General features: G+C 36.6%; 1 protein-coding gene across 3 annotated transcripts; it reads right to left on the bottom strand.

Moving 5' to 3' along the window:
- Positions 1 to 665: 665 nt before the first annotated feature.
- On the bottom strand, positions 666 to 3,542 carry LOC115745289. Of its 3 annotated transcripts, XR_004015905.2 has the most exons (4): positions 2,961 to 3,542; positions 1,823 to 2,149; positions 1,569 to 1,632; positions 666 to 1,441 (listed from the first exon to the last, which is right to left on the bottom strand). XR_004015905.2 is itself a non-coding variant. In XM_030680755.2 (2 exons), exons 1-2 carry the CDS (start codon positions 3,490 to 3,492, stop codon positions 2,070 to 2,072), a joined length of 612 nt encoding a protein of 203 aa, XP_030536615.1. In that variant the 5' UTR covers positions 3,493 to 3,542; the 3' UTR covers positions 1,709 to 2,069. The 3 variants fall into 3 exon arrangements, 1 of the variants encoding a protein (XP_030536615.1); XR_007199584.1 differs by lacking the exon at positions 1,569 to 1,632; XM_030680755.2 differs by lacking the exons at positions 666 to 1,441; positions 1,569 to 1,632 and having other exon boundaries at positions 1,709 to 2,149.
- Positions 3,543 to 17,983: the final 14,441 nt, after the last annotated feature.

Below are 17,983 nucleotides of genomic sequence, written 5' to 3'. Positions count from 1 at the left end.
ACCAATATGGTTCCTGAATTTTGGCCCAATATACAATATGATCCCTAAATTTTCAATTTGTTCAATATACTCCTCGAACTTTTAAAGCACGTTCAACTTAGTCCATAAACTATAAGAAAATATGCAATTTCACCCATGAACTTAAATTAATAGAAAAAGTATATTGAACATCTTCCTATAATTCGATGATTGAATTGAACATGTTCTAATAATTCATAGACCATCATGGATCACATTACATTTTAAACTAAAGTTCAAAGACCATATCGGTTAAACTAAAAATTTAGAAATTACATTACACATTGAATTAAAATTCATAGACTAATTGTACCATTGTCCCTAAATTTAACTCCAACCATAAGAGAGCCTCGTTTGGTCCCGCCAAGAACTGCACCATGTGCAATGCGACGACATATCATCTTTCACAAGCAATGCGACAGCATATCATCCTTCGCAAGCGACAATCAGTTCACAAACCGCAGGTACAATCACTCTTCGTTGTAGCCATAGCACGGAATTCGATTCGACGTGTTCAACAAGGGCGCATTTGTATGATTCTGGAGGAGTCTAAACGACCCAGAATACCTACACTTCAACGATGGCGCATATGCACAATCTGAGAGAGCCATGCCAAATCCCTAGAGGATCTTGTCATGGAGGTCATCAGTTCGTGTCATCGCCCTGCCTGAGTACCAAGTACTTGTAATTCACCAACAAAAGAGAGAACACACGAAAAGCCGATGCAGTTATCTTCAGTTACTTCAAGCTTAGGGAGAGCATGCCAGACAAAATAACAAAGGTGACTGCTAGGAGTCCAAAGACGAGAAAAAAAAATCGCCGAATGGTTGTATGGACTGCTCGAACGGAAGAAATATGAGTCATAGAACAGACCAGGAACTTCCAGATTCTCAGCACGACTCCAGTCTTCTTCCTCTCTTTTAGACCAACAAGGGGACACGGAAACAAAAGCTGGCCAACTAGGATGCTTCTGCAATTATATTCCAAGATTACAACTGACCTTAAAAGATATGTCCTCCAGTTCCAGAAAAATGTTGATGGAACCGGCACTTGGTTGCTACAGATACAGATAACTCGCTAGGAGGCCATAGCGGCAGCATAATACTGCGAACCGTCACAATGAATAACTGGATAGCCACACGTTTCTCAACTAGATCTACAATTGACTATTTTCAGGGGAAGCATTTCCCAAGTACAAGTAAAACCATCAGGGATGGGGTCGTCACGCACGTTGTTAGCAATTGGCCCAGATTCATACGACAGAAAGGACGAGAGAACCAATGAAACAAAGTCAGAGAGATGGACAATGTGGAGACCTATTAGGAGGTGTTGCAGAAGCAGCATCTTTCTACTTCTCACTCCCTCCATTCGCTCCGTTTTCACTCGGCGCCACGTTATCGCCCAAATAGGTGTTCTTCATCATCTATCCATTGGATGGATGAAGAGAAGTCAGCACATGTTAGACCTGGTCAGTTACTGAAAAAAGAAATAACAAAATGGACCGTAATAGCGAGCAGCCAAAGTTAATTCACCCAGTCAGATTAGTATACCTCGGCCTACACAGAGGTCCGCTGTTAGTCGGAGAAAACTTGTAATAAAGAAGGATTCTCGCCTCTGCATAGAAAATGAACACCTTAGGTCGAGGAACCAACAGCCACAGAAGACAGAGCACAAGAATGGCCCACAAGCATTATTCAGCAAATGGAACATTTATTCTAAATCTTGCAAATACAAGTACAATATAGAATTAAGCCTCTAGTCACATTTAAATCAGTCTCAGATGGAGTGTTGGTTAATTTCGAACCTGAGACATTCAGTCCCCTCTTCTTCAACTTCTTCAAAGCCGGCCAACTCAATGGATGGTGGATATCCACCCGGCTCCAAAATTGCAGGGAGGTTACCGGTTCCTGCAACCCAAGACTTTGCGGAAACAGAAAAGAATATGGCGTGGTCTCGCAGATTCAGGCCACTCAACCCCATCAAAGACAGAATTGCTAAGTGATGCATCTCTCCTTGACGAATGAAGCCGCATATGTCTCCCTGTGAGATTTTCAGCTGCATAATCTGACTGTGCAAGCCACAGTCTGAGCCCAAAACTTGAGTCTTGCTTTAACATCTTCTGGATGATCACCTGATCAAATAGAATCACCGCAATGGAAAATTAGGACGTTGACACACCAAAACTGAAAGCAATAAGTGAAGATATGCGCAAGTGTCGGTGATAGAAGGTCAGACATAGATCATTGAGTCAGAACTCCATTAAAGCACCAGAGAATCAGAGTCTCCACATGCCACGGTTGCACGGATTTTAGAGCTGCCTGATAAGGATTAGATATGCATTTACTCTCGACCTTCATTCCACATACATATGAAAAAGGAGAAAACTAGAGAATAACATAAGGCAAATTTCACCAATTATTAACATTAGAATTTGCTACTTCACCCAGCGTGAGTTAGCATGGAAATATTACAAATCTGACAACCGGAGAACATAGAAATTCTTGAATTCATTCCCTCCTTAGCGGTTGAAGCCCTGTAAATTCTTTTATGAAGACAACCGAAACACCATCTGGAGAACAACTACCATTTGCATATCCAATCAATTCATAATTTTCACAAACTGCCCGGGGAAATATCCTCCGATCCCCCACCACGAATAAAAGCAGCAATATCAGGGCGTAAGCGACTAACTCGAGCAGACAAAACAAAACCTTCAAAGCCACAGCTCACTATAATTGCATCCAAGCACCACCACATATCATGCTGAAGCAAGGCAAAAAATTGGATTCTTAAGGAAATAAAACAGTCGACGCCATAGCCTCAACTCGATGAAGACCTCAAAACTAGATCGACGTCAATATCACACATGCAGATAATAATCTCGGGATCAGCTTTTCTTTTGTGTTTGCTCGGAAATCGAAAGGATTGGAGGTAGTGCTCACCAGGGCTAGATATCTTCCAGCTGGCGATGGGGCCGGCAGCCGCGGCTGGAGGGGACTCCGCCGCGGACGACGGCGGGGCGGATCTATCCGGCGACTTCTGGTGGTCGTCGAGCTGGAACTTCTGGCTCATCGAGTAACACAGCTCGAGGGCCGGCAAGGTGTTGCAGAGCTCGGGAATCTCGTCGTAGCTGAACCCAAAGCCAAGATCCAGACACCCTTTGAGCTCAACGAGGTCCTCGTCAGTCAAGCTCTTCGTCCTCACCAGGTCGTCCTCGTCCGCCGCCTCCACGTACCCTTCGAGCAGCACCTGGCTCCTCTTCTTCTGCAGCGGCTTCTCCTTCTTCTCGGCGCCGCCGCCGCCGACCGCCTTCGCGTCGGCGTCTGTGGGCGAGGTCAGGAACGGCCACTCCTCGTGCTGGGGATCGAAGTCCGAAGCCGAATCGCACGGAAAGGCCTCGTTTTGCGGGGTTTCTTGGGCAATTGGCGCGGTCGAAGAAAACCCAGATGCGGATTCACAAGAAACGAGTCCCATCTTCTCTCTCTCTCTCTCTCTTCTGAAGACGAGTGCGGGAAAGGGAGAGAGACAGGGCCTGCTTATAAAAGCTGGATCCCAGAAAGTGGAAAGGGTGAGCTTTTTTGGGCAATTTACTTAATTATTACCAAAATCAAAAGAGACCACGATGTGGGTATTATGTATGTGAAGGCATGATGAGGGGCTTGTTGACACATGATGATGCCCATGTCCATGCCCATGGATGGATGGGATGTGTGGTGGGGATGTCTGACAGCTGTCAGTTGTGACTACAGTGAATGAGATGGGTGATGGAAGATGACGACAGATGAGTCGACGGTTAGCAGAGGACACGTGTTGTGATTTGTTTTTTTACTCTTCTTTCTCTCTTTTTCATGTATGTCGTGTGGGCGCATCAGTCAATTTTTTCTTTTGTATATTTTATTTAAGAAAATAAAAGTACGATCATAAAAATTACGATTAAATTCTTAAAATTTTAAAAAAGTAGAATTGAATTTTGAAAAAGTCAATCGAATTTTAAAACTTATCAAATCACGGCAAGCCTTTTTCTCAATTCCATAAAAAAAAAATTCGCAAAAAAGTACGATTAAATGCTAAATTTTTTAAAAAGTATAATTGATTTTGAAAAGTTCGATCGAATTTTAAAATTTATGAAAGTAGGGCGGCCAAGTCTTTCTGTCAATTCCGTCAAACTTTTTTTATGAAAAATATTAAGATTGCAATTTTTAGTACTTCTCTCTCACATGACATTATTTTATAATTTATCATATTCAAATATCACTTTAACTAGATTTACAAATAAAAAATTCTAAAAATTTTATGTACAAAAACAATCCAAATCGAAAAGAAAGAAGCAATCGAGCCCTCGCCGGTGAGGTGGTGCCTGATTAAAGTCAAGTTAAGTGAAGAAAAATAATAAAAAAATGCCACATATGGGAGAGAAAAACAATAAAATTTAGAATTTTTCATTAACCAAAATGATGAAGTTAACTAAAGAATTTGATTGCACAAATTTAACAAGTTTTATGATTTCATTGCACTTTTCAAATGTTTTAAAACTCAATAACATTTTTCGCAATAAGTTTTAGGACTTCTAATGCGCTTATTTCCTTTTATCCGTTAACTTTTCTCTTTATGAATTGCTGCACAAAATAAAACACGTTAAGATAACCTGTGTCGATCTAATTTGCCACAGTAATGGTCGATCTTTCTTATCAGTTAGCACGCAGACCTTTTTCTTAATTGCTAAAAATTAAAGCGAAACTTCAACATGTTTTACCTTTGCCTGCACTCATTGCCAACTGTACTGAGACGTTATCTCCATTGATTTAGTAGACTCGTGAAGGTTTTGTTTTCTAGCGCAGAGAATATCCTTGAGAATATAATTTCAATGATCAGTTTAGGGCATAAAATCGATTCTTCCACGTCATGCGAAGGAAGAAAAGTCGATCGATGCCTAATATTAGTCGAGGTTCGACATCGAAAGATATCGATCACAAGGTGGGTATGTAGGTCGGAAGAAGTTTCTTCCGATTGTGTCTTCTTTGGTGGATTGTCGATATCGATATCGCTTACTTTCAAGTTTGATTAAGTTTGTACGTGAATAATTTTCATTATTTATGACTCGCCACTTAGAGGTATTGTTTGATCCGGGAGCTTTCTTCGACCAAAATTTAAGGAAAATAGTGCTTTTATAAAGGTATGGTTTAACATTATCCGACCGCGCAAGTTAACAGAATAGAGAGTGATCCTTCGAATCATTATAGATGTATAATCCATAAGAGTCACTTTCTAGCATATGAAAAATTTAAATATATACAAGATGGGAAAGCTGCCACTTTTCTATTGGCCTAATTCCGTTAGAACCCCCAAATTTTAAGTCAAATCCTAATTCTGCCCTCGAACTCTTGTCTAAAAAGAATTCACAACTTCACTCTAGTCTCAAATTTTTTCACTCGAGTCCGAAAATTGCAATCGACTTTTTCAAAATTATCAGCATCTGGACTAGCTAGAAGTTCATTATGCGTCTTCATCAATACCATCACATCACATTCGTATGGAACAACATCAGCATCTCGATATTGGTAATCTTGAAGAAGCAAGTGTCGATTTTTTATGCGTGGGCAAATCTAAGACTAGAGTGGAACTTGAGAATTTTTTTTTTTAGACAAACAAGAAGTCCGGGACAGAATTGGAATTGGACTTAAAATCCTACTGTGAGTTAGAAAAAAAGAAGAAGAACAGATGAATTAGATTTTCTCAGGAAAGAAAAAAACAGTGTTTTGAAAAGCCAGACTACTTTTTGACAATGATATGCTTATGAAAACACGTTTTGCTTATGTGGATTCATGGGTAAGTAAACGGGTCGGTCCAATCCTTATCTGCTCCCGCCTGCCCTCTTCGAGCTCAACCTTGCATTGATCCATTTTTGGAATTATGTCAAAGGATGTGGAAACAGAGGCACATGTGTGATGTGGTTGTCTTCGTTTACGTGAAAGAGATGGGACAAGGCGCCGATATGGATGACACATCGACACTCCATAAAATTTCGAGATATGTACAAAAAAGAAAATCAAAATGTTTGGATTAAAGACGTGTCACACTCGCGGTCCACGTCTTATTAGAAAAGTCCACTGATCTAATGGTTAATCGATTTCAGTAAAAAGTCATAAAAAAAAAAACCTCGAATTATGCCCACTGTAATCTCAAATTCATACTTATACGACGGAGCACCCGCTAAAGATATACATAGATGGATGACGAAATGCAAACAGTATTGCTATGATTCGAAAAGAAAACTACGTCGTCGTGTTTGGGAAATCATTTGACGAAATCTTGACGAAGGGTAAATATGTCACACGAGTACATATTTAGGGTCAAACGCTATAAAAACTAGAGTAATGATGTCATATTGAGCGTAAATATTTTTATGCGGTCCTAACGAATTAATAACTATCTTTGTAGCTCCAGAATGCTTCGGTTTATGCTGCTCCTACCTATTATTCGCCCTCGACTCGCAACAAATAGAGGAGGACTTATTCAATCACATTCACAAGTACCCCCTCATCCCGGACCATTGCATGGAACTTGAGACTTTTCATGTCACAAAAGAAAAGTTCAGAATAAATATGCCACGATATACATAATTTGAGAATTTTTTGTGAATTTATTCCTAAAGTTTTGCATATGAGGGTTAGTTTGTCTTGCCTATACATATAAACACTCTTAGCGTGATTTTACTTCTGCTTACATAAGCTTGTCCTTTTTCGGGATTGACATACTTAATTGTAAGCATATAAAGGCCACCATTTGTGTTTAGCAAGCTATATATAATTGATTGGTGTGCGAGTTCTGTTCTTCGGATCTACTAATAAATCTCTTTTGGTTAGTGAAAAAAGAAGTACCCTTTAAGCCTAGATCCACTAAATCTGCTAAAATTAACGTGCCTAAATCCACTAAATCTGCTAAAATTAACGTACTAGGCAGAATCAATCAGGGAATTAAACACTATTTTGGTCTCCAATGTGTTGTGAAGCACCCTTACAGAAATCGAGATGCGTCAAGTCATGTAAGTATTCCTTAATAATATGTAAAATCGACAGCATATTCAATACAGATTCAGATGTTAACGTGATCTTATTCGAGCCTTAACCCCATTTCTAGTGAGTAACATCACGACATGCGCACATTCTTTTTGCTAAACGATTTCGACCCCGTGACTTCACGTTTGCGAAAAATTAGCCCGGACCACTAGATCGTGATCACGGGGTGGTGGTGGTCCCCCGGGGGGGCTTGTTAAAGTTGAAGGTGCGATTGGAGCACACAACAAGAAAAACCGTGAACGAGTTGGGACCAACATTGCTTGGTCCTGCTGAAATAACACACAATCCAGAATTAGTGGGCCAAAAAGGGTGGGGGACAAAAGGACAAAAATAATAAGAGAACTCGAAGAGACTATTCTTCTTTTTTGTCGGTATTTTAAGAATGATATTGCCAAAACAAATTTGCTTCAAACGAAAGGAACATGTGTGCAAAGGACCACATGCAAAGGAATCAAGGATCGTGTGGAATTGGAAATGGCTAACAAAAAGTGACATAAAAGAGAAGAAAACAAACGTAGAGACACGTCATACAGGACAAGAGATAAACAAGCAAGGATTCGTGCAATATAGTGATTGGAATTTGCCTACATCAATGGAAAAGAATGTTATGAAGCAGTGCAAGGAAATTTGGACTTTAAGCAAGGAAATTGAAATTCAGAGTGTCGAATCACTTATATAAAACAAAATTAGAAAATGACTTGTATGCGACTAGCATCTATTCATTTAGTGACCATTGATTTCTCAAGTCTTATTTGTACAAAGGCTAAGCATAAGTATAATCCCCGAGGAACCGTTTTTTTTTTTTTTATAAAAAGGACACCTAAAGTACCAATATTTGTGTACGGAGCTTACTTTTGTGTCAAATTTTTTTTTTTAGATCACTTAAGTGCCAAATTAGAGGAAAAATGATCATTTAAGTCTCAATTCCGGCAAAAAAAGATCACTTAAGTATCAATTCCTGCCAAATATTACACCTAGCATTTTTATTAATTACATGGCAATTTTTTTTAAAAAATAAGCCACGTGGACTTTTAAACTTAAAAATAAGTTGATTTTTTTAAAAATTAAAATTCCACTAAAAATTAGCTAAAATAAAAAAAATAAATAATAATAATAAAATAACATTATTATTTTTTAAAAAATTTCTCTTATTTTTAGTTTGTCATATATTATGTGGATTTTTTTATTCATTTTTTAAAAAAATTGTTGCTAACTTTGAAGCTCAAGCGAGCCACGTAGACGCCACGTCAGATTTCCGACGAAACTCACAGGAGTTGGCACTGAAATAACGATTTTTAAAAAAAAAAAATAGCACTAAGTGATCGAAAAAAAATATTTGCACTAAAGTGAGCGCCGTACACAAATGTTGACACTCCGGATGTCCTTTTGTCCATTTTTTTCATCGAAAGTGGACATGACAAAAATTGCATGAACCAAGTGTTAGAGAGAAATTTAGGATTAGAATTTAGGATAAATAGTGGTTTTCCTTACTTTTCTCTCTTTTACTACAAATCTCAACTTTGAGGAATTTGATTGTTCGATAGTATCGTCCCTTGCATAACTTTCATAAGGAACTATTAAAAGCCTCTTTTAAAAACGAAAAAAAATCAACATGTGATGTGAATGTCTATATATTTATATAGGAACAAACTAAACAGTTTTTTAGGTGCCGTGAAAAGAAAAAAACATGTACAAGATGATGGCAAGAGAAGGGTGGTCAATGAAGGGATAATCCCGATAGCTCCCATAAATATTTTGTACATTTTCTATTACAGTAAAAAAATGGCTCCCGCGGATATCATCTCATGCAACTTCCCAAAAAACAATATTTAAACGAGGTCTCCGATCGTCCTATAAATTATTCATTCAAACATGTACATTTGACGACAATTCATTGGTTAATAAGATCCTGAGACGTTGCCTTTAAGAAATGGACGGTTTAAAAAACACTTTCTAAAAAATATCGCTTAAAATAATTAACCAATGAAAAATCTTTTCATTATCGACAATAATGTATGTGTAAGCACTTTCTTGGACAATCAAAATACTTTTCAACCATTCTATTTTTTAAGCTACACAAACGATTATTTTTTAAAAATATCTTTTAAATTATTCATTTTCTGTGAATAAACGAAGCCGGGTGTGTTTGTTTCATTGAAATTTTAATGTTAAAGGAAAATATTTTCTATGGAAATCATTTTCAAAGAAAATGTTTTGGTTTTCTTTTGTTTGGTGGTTTTGGAAAAAGCAATTTCCTTCTTGCTAGAATGGAAAGTCATTTTCTGTAAATTTAAATTTATTATTCTCAGTCCATGGAAAATGTTTTTGGTAGATTAATTAGTTTTCCATTGTTCAAACACTGAAAAATCAACCTATCATATTAAAAAAAAATAGCAAAAAGGCGCATGACATTTGAGGTTCTGTTCTGATTTAGTTCAATCTCCTGAAATTAACTCTAATTGAAAAGTAATTTTCTTACAAATTGTCATTTAGTGGAGCTAGAGATAGCTTGCAACGTTTATGATCTAAAAAAATAATTCTAATTAGAATCATATTTTTTTTAGTCTCGTTCCCGTATGATTTTATAGAATCACAACGCGTTTGATGATTGTATAAAATTTCTGCTCCCGAACAAAAACGCTTTTTGGTAAATGTACAAAATTTATGTTCCGTGGAACAATCAAGTGGCGATAATTTTTTTAAATTTTTTTTATCTTTTTTAAAATATTTTTCAATTTTCAATTTGCCCCATTTTATTTTATTATTATTTTACATTTTTTGAATTTTTTAATTACCCCTTTTTAAATTTTTTGAAATTTTTTTAAATCTTAAAACTTATTTTTAAGTTTAATTTAAAAATATGTATTTAAAATAATTAGTTGTTAGTGAATTTTCAAATCTAATTTTAATTTTTTTTAAAATTCAGAAGTCCACGTGGACTTCATCTTTTTAAAAGAATTGAAATTTTGTTATTTTTTTTATTCTCAAAAGTGATTTTTTTTTTCAGAGTCAACTTTTTTGTTTTTGTTTTTGCTCCAAAACTGTTTCCGGGAATATAATCAGAATTATAATCATTTACATTACAAAACATGTTTCTCCTCTTTTTTTTTTATATTTATTGTAGGGAATATAATTAAAGAATCAGAATCGTTGGTAAACAGATCTTTGATAAGTTAACGTGTGGGAACCAAACATCAAAATGCCACTAAAACAATAATTAAAAAGACAACAACAAGTGGCTCATTCAGAATCACTTGACAGTTCTTGCGACGGCGGGGCAGTTGGGTAAGGATAGCAACAAAAAAATAAAATGAAACATAATGAAACACGTTTGACCATAGGAAGATATCAAAATTAATTTACGACCACCTACGACTCCTAATCTACATAATTAACGTGTAACGTATTTTTTTTAATTAACAACAGATGATTAGAAGAAAGTAAGAGGACGACAAGGTGATTGTGTCTTTGAGGATTTGATAATTCCCAGGCAATTAATCCCGGAGATGCCGGATCTAAACGCAACTTTTAGCACCGAATGGGTTGCGAAAATGATAACAAATTGGTCACAAAATATTTTATTTATATGGTGGTTGATGGCTAACAATTAACAAATATTAAATGGTGGGTCCGTGCAATCATTTTTTCTCCATGTTGCATGTACAGGTGTTTGCGTTTGGCAGTAATAAGCTGTTAGGGTTAGGGCCTGCTTAGTTCAATCTTTATCTATAAAATAAATAGGTTGCTAGGCATACCATGTGGGGTACAAGAGATTTGAGAAAAGCGTTCTCTAAGGTCATAATTTAAGGAAATATAGAGGAAAAAAAATAGAAATAAATGATATTTGGAACAATTTGATAAAAAGAAAGCGAGCATGAAATTGGGTTGGCGTGAAAAAGAAAAAAGAATTGGAAGAGAAGCTCAAATTCACCCCACCCCCCCAAAAATTGGTCAATTTGGGGAGAGTTTTAACCCCGGCATCAAAGTTTAAACTTATGAGTTTTTTTTAACCCCTAGGAATCGGTCGTGGGTGAAGAGGGATTCCAACCCCGGAAATCGCAATTCGTAGTAACATGCTCTAATCCTCTAACCGACAGGCTCCGCCTCATATTCATTGGAGATCCACTCTAGAAAGTGCCCTTATATTAGGAATAATGTTTTTCTTACTTGGTTTTTTTATTTTTTTTTGGGGTTGTTTGTGATTTTGTTTATAAGCATTTTAATAAGGTTTGTATTGAACGGTATGAGTGGCGGGCCATGGATGGATGATGTTGATTTGGACTTATTTCTTAAAAAACAAAGAAAAGAAAAATCAATAGATATGTTAAAAGATATTCCAAATCAAAAAAATGGAATATCCAAAATCAAGCCGAGCCGACAACAGTAGCTGGACAGCTCATCCACCTCGGTCGTGGAGATCCGCAAAAGTTGGGGGCTCATGATAAGCCAGCCGAGCTCTGCAAGTGCGGGCCACTTCCCTTTCGGCTATCAAACTGGTTGTTTTCTAAAAATTAGAATAAAATAAAATAAAAAATCAATTTTAATTAAAACCACTTTTTTTTTTTTGAATTAGAATTGTTGCTATGCAGCATACCCTAAACATATGCATAATTTAAGAAATAAACATCTAGTGATGTCTGTTTGATATGATAATTACGGACTTCACAAGGCGAGGGTTGGTCTTGACTTAGCGAGATTAGTCGAATGTTGGAAGAAAATTCGAATAACATTAGCTAAAGAGAAAAAAAGAAAAATAGAATTCGAGGATTCTATTTCCCGGTCGATTTAGCCCGAAATTCGAAATTTCTATGTCGATAGACAATAGATACATTAAAGACGAAACCACTCAATTAAGTGAAAAATCAAATAGAAAGAAGGTCGATTATCAAAATACCGCATGCATCCAAATAATCATGAGCATATAGAATGTATCCAATGCATGGGGTAACATGGCATTCATCATCATCATCATCATCATCATGGAGGTGGGACCCAAGCGGGGGGACTGACGTGATTCACGACGAGCCACGTGGGGCCACCGGATTGGCCCCTCGAGTCAGCCAATCAAAGACAATTACTGCCCCCAACAACCCACGTGGCCCGTCGCTATCGGCCTAATAATAATGCCCTACCCCTCCGGCACGGAGTCCAACCACTCCTGGGCATGGACTCCCACCAATAACGACAAAAAGGGTCGCACAGTGCCCCCACTTTCATCCTCCACGTCGTCACCCACCATACTTAAATAATTAATTTGCTTTTGTGTTTATAATAAGTAATTTAATTGATTTATTTTATTTTATTTTTCATTTTTTGACATACCCCCTCTAGATCATATTGGATCAATGTACAGAACTTTTTTAGTTGCAAGGCATTGTAGAAGAATGATGGGTCAAGCATGAGTGATAAAATGTTTGTTAACAAGCATCCATCAAAATACATCTTTTTAATTAAAATAAAGCTTTGAGGCGAGAATTTTCAATCTCCATTATAATCATTACAGCTTTACTTAAAACCAAAAACCAAATTTTTTTTTTTGTTAGACAAGATTTCAGTTCAGACCTACATCGAATTACTTCGCATGCTTTTGTGTGTGTATAATGCACATATAACGAGAAAATTGTCCAAAAAATCATAAACTTGTTGCATTATTTTGTCAATTCAACTCTAAATCTTTTCATGTTTTGCTAATTGAGTTAATCCTACTAATTTTGGCCGAAAATTGTTGATATGGTTGTCGATCATCTTACGTGGCACGACCGATACTCACTTGGACAATTTTCAATAATATTATAACGTTCTTTTGGAACTATTTATTTATTTTTTTCCTTTTTGCTTTTTTTATCCCTCCATTGGCTATTGCCAGGCCTTGTTGATGGTCGACGACATTCGCCAACTTCAAGCGAGGACGGCCCTCGCCAGCCTAAGGTCGGGCATCCCTTGCCCAAATTGGCGAGGTTGGTGACCTTTGCAGCCATCGACGAGGCCCGGCGATGTCCGGAGAAGGGAAAAAAAAAGAAAAGGAAAAAAAATTTAAAAAGGGAAACAGAAAAAATTAAAAAGGAAAAAAATTTAATAAAGAGTGTGAAAAAATATAAAAATATTATTAAGAATTGTCAACGTCAGCATTGTCTAAGCCATGTAGGACGGACGATATTCATGTCGGTAATTTCTGGTCAAAATGGGTTGGATGGATTTGATTGGCAAAATATGAAAAATTTTAGAATGAATTGACAAATTAAAATGTTTATGGCTGAATTGACAAAAGTAAAATAAATTTGAAATATTTTTACATAATTTTATTTATATATATATATTCATGGTAATGGGCGAGATCATAATCAAGGAGGATCGAATCGCCCATTTGGGTTAAGCAAGTCATAGTGACGTCGACGGTTGCCTAATGCGTATATCACTTGTTGTGTGGCTTGCCGTAGGAGATTGCTGCTCATTTGGGAGCATCTAGAGACTTCTTTTGTAATAATTGGCAGGCCAATGATTGAGCCGTTTCTACTTTATTTGTTGAAAAAACAATCTTTTTAACAATGTTCAATTGACTTTCCGACCAAAAAAAAAAAAAAACAATGTTCAATTGACCCATTAAATTCACCTTTTCTTGAAATTTTGCTAATTAATTATTGACCACTTGCGTTTTCCTATTTCCTCAAAATGATCACCATGCGTTTTACCTTAATAATTGTCGTGATTTATTCTAACATAGCAAATTTTCGGAGAAGCTTCGAGATTATCTAAGAACCACTTGTGCCGACCGACCCACTCTACTAATTTCCTACTCCATTATGACATGGATTTTCGGATAATTCTACCGCGTATTTAGCAACTTTTCGAGGTTAAAAATGACATATAACTTTTTTAGAAATTGGTAATTTAAGTTTATTTAGAGTGTGTTTGTTTCGTAAAAAATGAATAATTTGTAATATATATTAAAATAATCGTTTCTATCGCTTCAATAAATGAAAGAGCAAAAAAAGTTTTTATCGTCCACGAAAATGATGAGAAATAAATTGTTGTCAATAATAAAATACTTTTCATTAGTGGAGTCAAAGAAACAATCGATAACTGGTTGTAATCTTTGTTGGTAACTTCCCTTTGTAGCTTTTGTTATAACCTCTCTTTGTAACCTCCATTGATAACCGTTGTTCGTAAATTTTAAATAGCTACAACGGACTCTTTGGAGGTCCTCCAGTACAAATTAAATTAAATTTACTATCTTTTGATATCTTTACTTTTCTGCATTGTACTTTTATTTTACCAAACTCGTGTCATTTTTTAAATTCTGACGTGTTTCTTAGCTGCAAATTTCAAATCCGCGTCATCAATTAAATTTGAGTACGTATATTTGTTCTCGGTGTTACTTTATGGATTAAATTCCGGCGTTTACATTAGTCCTGTTGTGAAGTTTGTATATTCCAAGCTTTGTTGTTGATTAAAGTCAAGCTCAATTTATAATCGTACAATCTTATTGAAGTACAAGTTGTTGGTTCCCTTGTTTTCCGAAATATTTCATGTCTAGAGTCGTCACAAAAATATTTCCATTTAATTAAAAGCTGAAGAACGATATTAGGTAAAAGATATTTCGTAGCGAAAGAGATTCCGATGAAACGTTTTTTGGCATGCCTAGTGGGACCAAGTGAATAGTTTTAGGAGATATGATGGTACGCATAAGGAATCAACTTGATCCTGACAATTCGGACGGTAATAATTTGCTACCACTACCTACCAATGAGAGGGTAGGACGTTTTGAGTTATTGATTGCACAGTCGATGGTGGATCAAGTCCAATCGACATCCCGAGACAACTCATCGGTGAGTAGAGAAGGCAGTTAGAGTCAAATCTTATAACATTAGCTACCATGAAGAAGATTCTCAACGAACACCGGAAGGAGTCGATTAATCGCATGATTGAATACCTCATCACGCGGTCAAGCCTATGATCTTCAACACCTCGCACTTCATTAAGGGAATCGACAACTTGCACTTCAATAAGAGTGTAAAATTACAAACCAAGCCTGAATTTATTCGACAACAAAGCCTGGAACATATAAACTTCACAACAGGACTAGTGATATTTGGCAAAAGACATTTCGTAGTGGCAGAGATTTTGATGAAACATTTTTTTGGCATGCCTAGTGAGAATAGTGTGACTGGTTTGAGGAGATACAATGGTGCGCACAAGGAATCAACTTGATCCCGAAAATCCGGACGGTAACAATTCGCTTCCACTACATAACAACGAGAGGGTAGGACGTTTTGAGTTATCGACTTCACAATCGATGGTGGATCCAATCCAGTTGAAATCCCGAGATAATTCATCGATGAGCAGAGAAGGCGCTTAGAGTCAAATATATATATATTTTTTTGGTAAGGGAGTCAAATCTTTTAAAGTTGGCTACCATGAAGAAAATTCTCGATGAACACCGGAAGGAGCCAACTAATCTCATGATTGAATACCTCATCAAGTGGTTAACCTATGATCTTCAACACCTTCCAAGAGGTCATGCACGGCCTAAGAACATAGAGTCATCCAATTCGGATGCAAGTGAATCCTACTAATCCCGTACCTTCCGGGATTCTACAAAGGACTGAAACCATTGGTAAGAGGAAGACTTGTGAGACGACGCCCGTCAATGGAAGTAATTTGTTTAATACTACGGCTTCCAAGTATATTCCTCTAACTTTTAATTAATTGATGATCAAATTTTTTTAGACTAAGTGATTCCACCACCCGTGAAGATTTTATAAAGGCTCGAAAATCTTATATCCCCGAATCTAAGGGGTAGGAAGGTAAGTCTATCGACCTATTTACACCGAACCTAAGAGGCGGGAAATGTGCCAACTTGCAAATCCTAATCAAGTGGTTGAATTCGTATTACAACAATTATGTACTGACAGAGGAAGGGTCGGGCCGGTATATAGGAAGCCACATCCTTGTTGGGCCGATACCGTATTTTACCCAAGAAAATTCAAAAATCTTGACTTCACTAATTTCACCGAAGATGGCCAGTTGACCATCGAACATATTGGTCGATTTATTGTCCAATGTGCTCATGCAGGAATAAATTAATTCTCGAGACTTAGATTGTTCCATTTATCTCTATCGAAAACTGTTTTTCCTTGGTATACAAATTTACCTCCTAATTTAATTCATTCTCGAACCGATATGGAAAGACAATTCTATTCTAAATTTTATAGAATGATATATGAAGTATCAATTTCTCATCCGGCCAGAATCGGTCGATCGGTTTGTTGCTCTATTCAAGAGGGTTAGAAATAAATGCCTTGCTTTCACTTTTAGTAAATTGAAAAGCAATCTTAGAGAAAAATAAGAAAGCAAAAGTTTTGCCGATTTGCTCCAATTGACAATTGGAGCGTCTAAATATGAGCAATTACTTAGAGTACGACATATAGGACAAAACCTGCCTTATGATGAATTTGGCCAAGATAAAATTCGGCAAGAAGAAATCTATTTTGCCGATGACAAGTGGGCACACGATGAATTTTGATTATCTAATTTAAAAGAATGTTGATCATTTGTTTGCACCATAAAAATAACTAATATTTGGTCATTATGGACAAGTGATGGAATTAATCGATGATAGTATAATTTGATTATTTATAAATAGAATTATCGATAACCCGATGAATCGGTAAAAAGTGGAGTCAACAATCTTGGATGCAACCATAAAAAAAGTAACTGTCAACGAAGTGGAATGAAGCAACCGTTAACCTAGCGAAGTTGAGGAAGCTATCAAGATAGTGGAGTCGAATAAATAGTCAATAATCGTTTGTAACCTTTATTGGTAAATTTCCTTTGTAACTTCTATTTGTAACCTCTCTTTATAACTTCCGTTGATAACCGTCCATTGTAGACTTAAATAGTCACATCGTACTCTTCGGACCCCCCCGCACAAATCACACAAATTTATTATCTTTTAGTATCTATCTTTCCTGCATTGTACTTTTATTTTCCTAGACTTGCATCGTTGATTAAATTGAGGCTTATTTTTTAGCTGTAGATTCTAGATTTGCGTTATTGTTAAATTTTCGCGTGTATCTTGATCATGGTGTTGCGTCGTTGATTAAATTTTGTGTAATATCTTAACGTTTTCATGCTTCGTCGTCGATTAAATTCTGGCACAATCTGTTTACGTTAGTTGTGCTATTAAGTTTGTATGTTCCGGCCCCTGTTGTTGATTAAATTTCTGCTTGGTTTGTAACTGTACAATCTTATTGAAGTTCAAGTTGTTGGTTTCCTTGTTTGTCTGGTTATTTCCTGTTCGGAGTTGCCACGTGACCTGTTTCCGTTTCATTAAAAGTCGAAGAACAACTTTGGGCGAAAAACATTTTGTCGCGGAAAATATTTCGATACATGAGGAGTATAATTACATGACTTTTTGCGAACATTCGAAAGTTCAGGCCGAAGTTATTTCATAAGTTTAAGTTTTTGCCTTTTCTTTTAGGGAAAATACCACAAAAAATCTTAAACTATGCCCACTGTGACTCATTTATCATAAACTTTTGTGACGTAAAAAATCTCAAACTATGTTTTTCGTGACATATTTACTATAAATTTTTTTTTTGTGACGTCAAAAAGCCAAACTTATATTGACAGGATAAATTTAAAATCCGTTAGGGTTTCATTAAAATTGACAGTTAAAAAGTTATCATGAACCCAACGTGACGGTGATATGGCGCCATGTAAGCGCCACATGAGAAAAACATGAAAACGAAAAGGAAAAAAAAAGGGAAAATTCGAAGTCACTGTTCATCGTCTTCAACCTGTCGAGGTCCTCCGGCGTTCGCGATCGGTTGTTGCTTTCTCTTTTTTTTAGGTTTGTTTTGTGCTTTTGCGAGTCCCCGTTGGTTTGC

Source organism: Rhodamnia argentea, chromosome 1 (assembly GCF_020921035.1).
Source record: "Rhodamnia argentea isolate NSW1041297 chromosome 1, ASM2092103v1, whole genome shotgun sequence".
Taxonomy (NCBI): Eukaryota; Viridiplantae; Streptophyta; class Magnoliopsida; order Myrtales; family Myrtaceae; genus Rhodamnia; species Rhodamnia argentea.
Note: the sequence above shows the minus strand (reverse complement) of the source record. Positions and strands in the feature narration are given on the sequence as shown.

Excerpts from the sequence above, each read along its gene's own strand:
- LOC115745289 (XM_030680755.2), bottom strand. The coding sequence starts at position 3,492 with ATGGGACTCGTTTCTTGTGAATCCGCATCTGGGTTTTCTTCGACCGCG. Across the intron at positions 2,150-2,960 it reads CTGGAAGATATCTAGCCCTG|GTGATCATCCAGAAGATGTT; the intron begins GTGAGCACTACC and ends CTATTTGATCAG.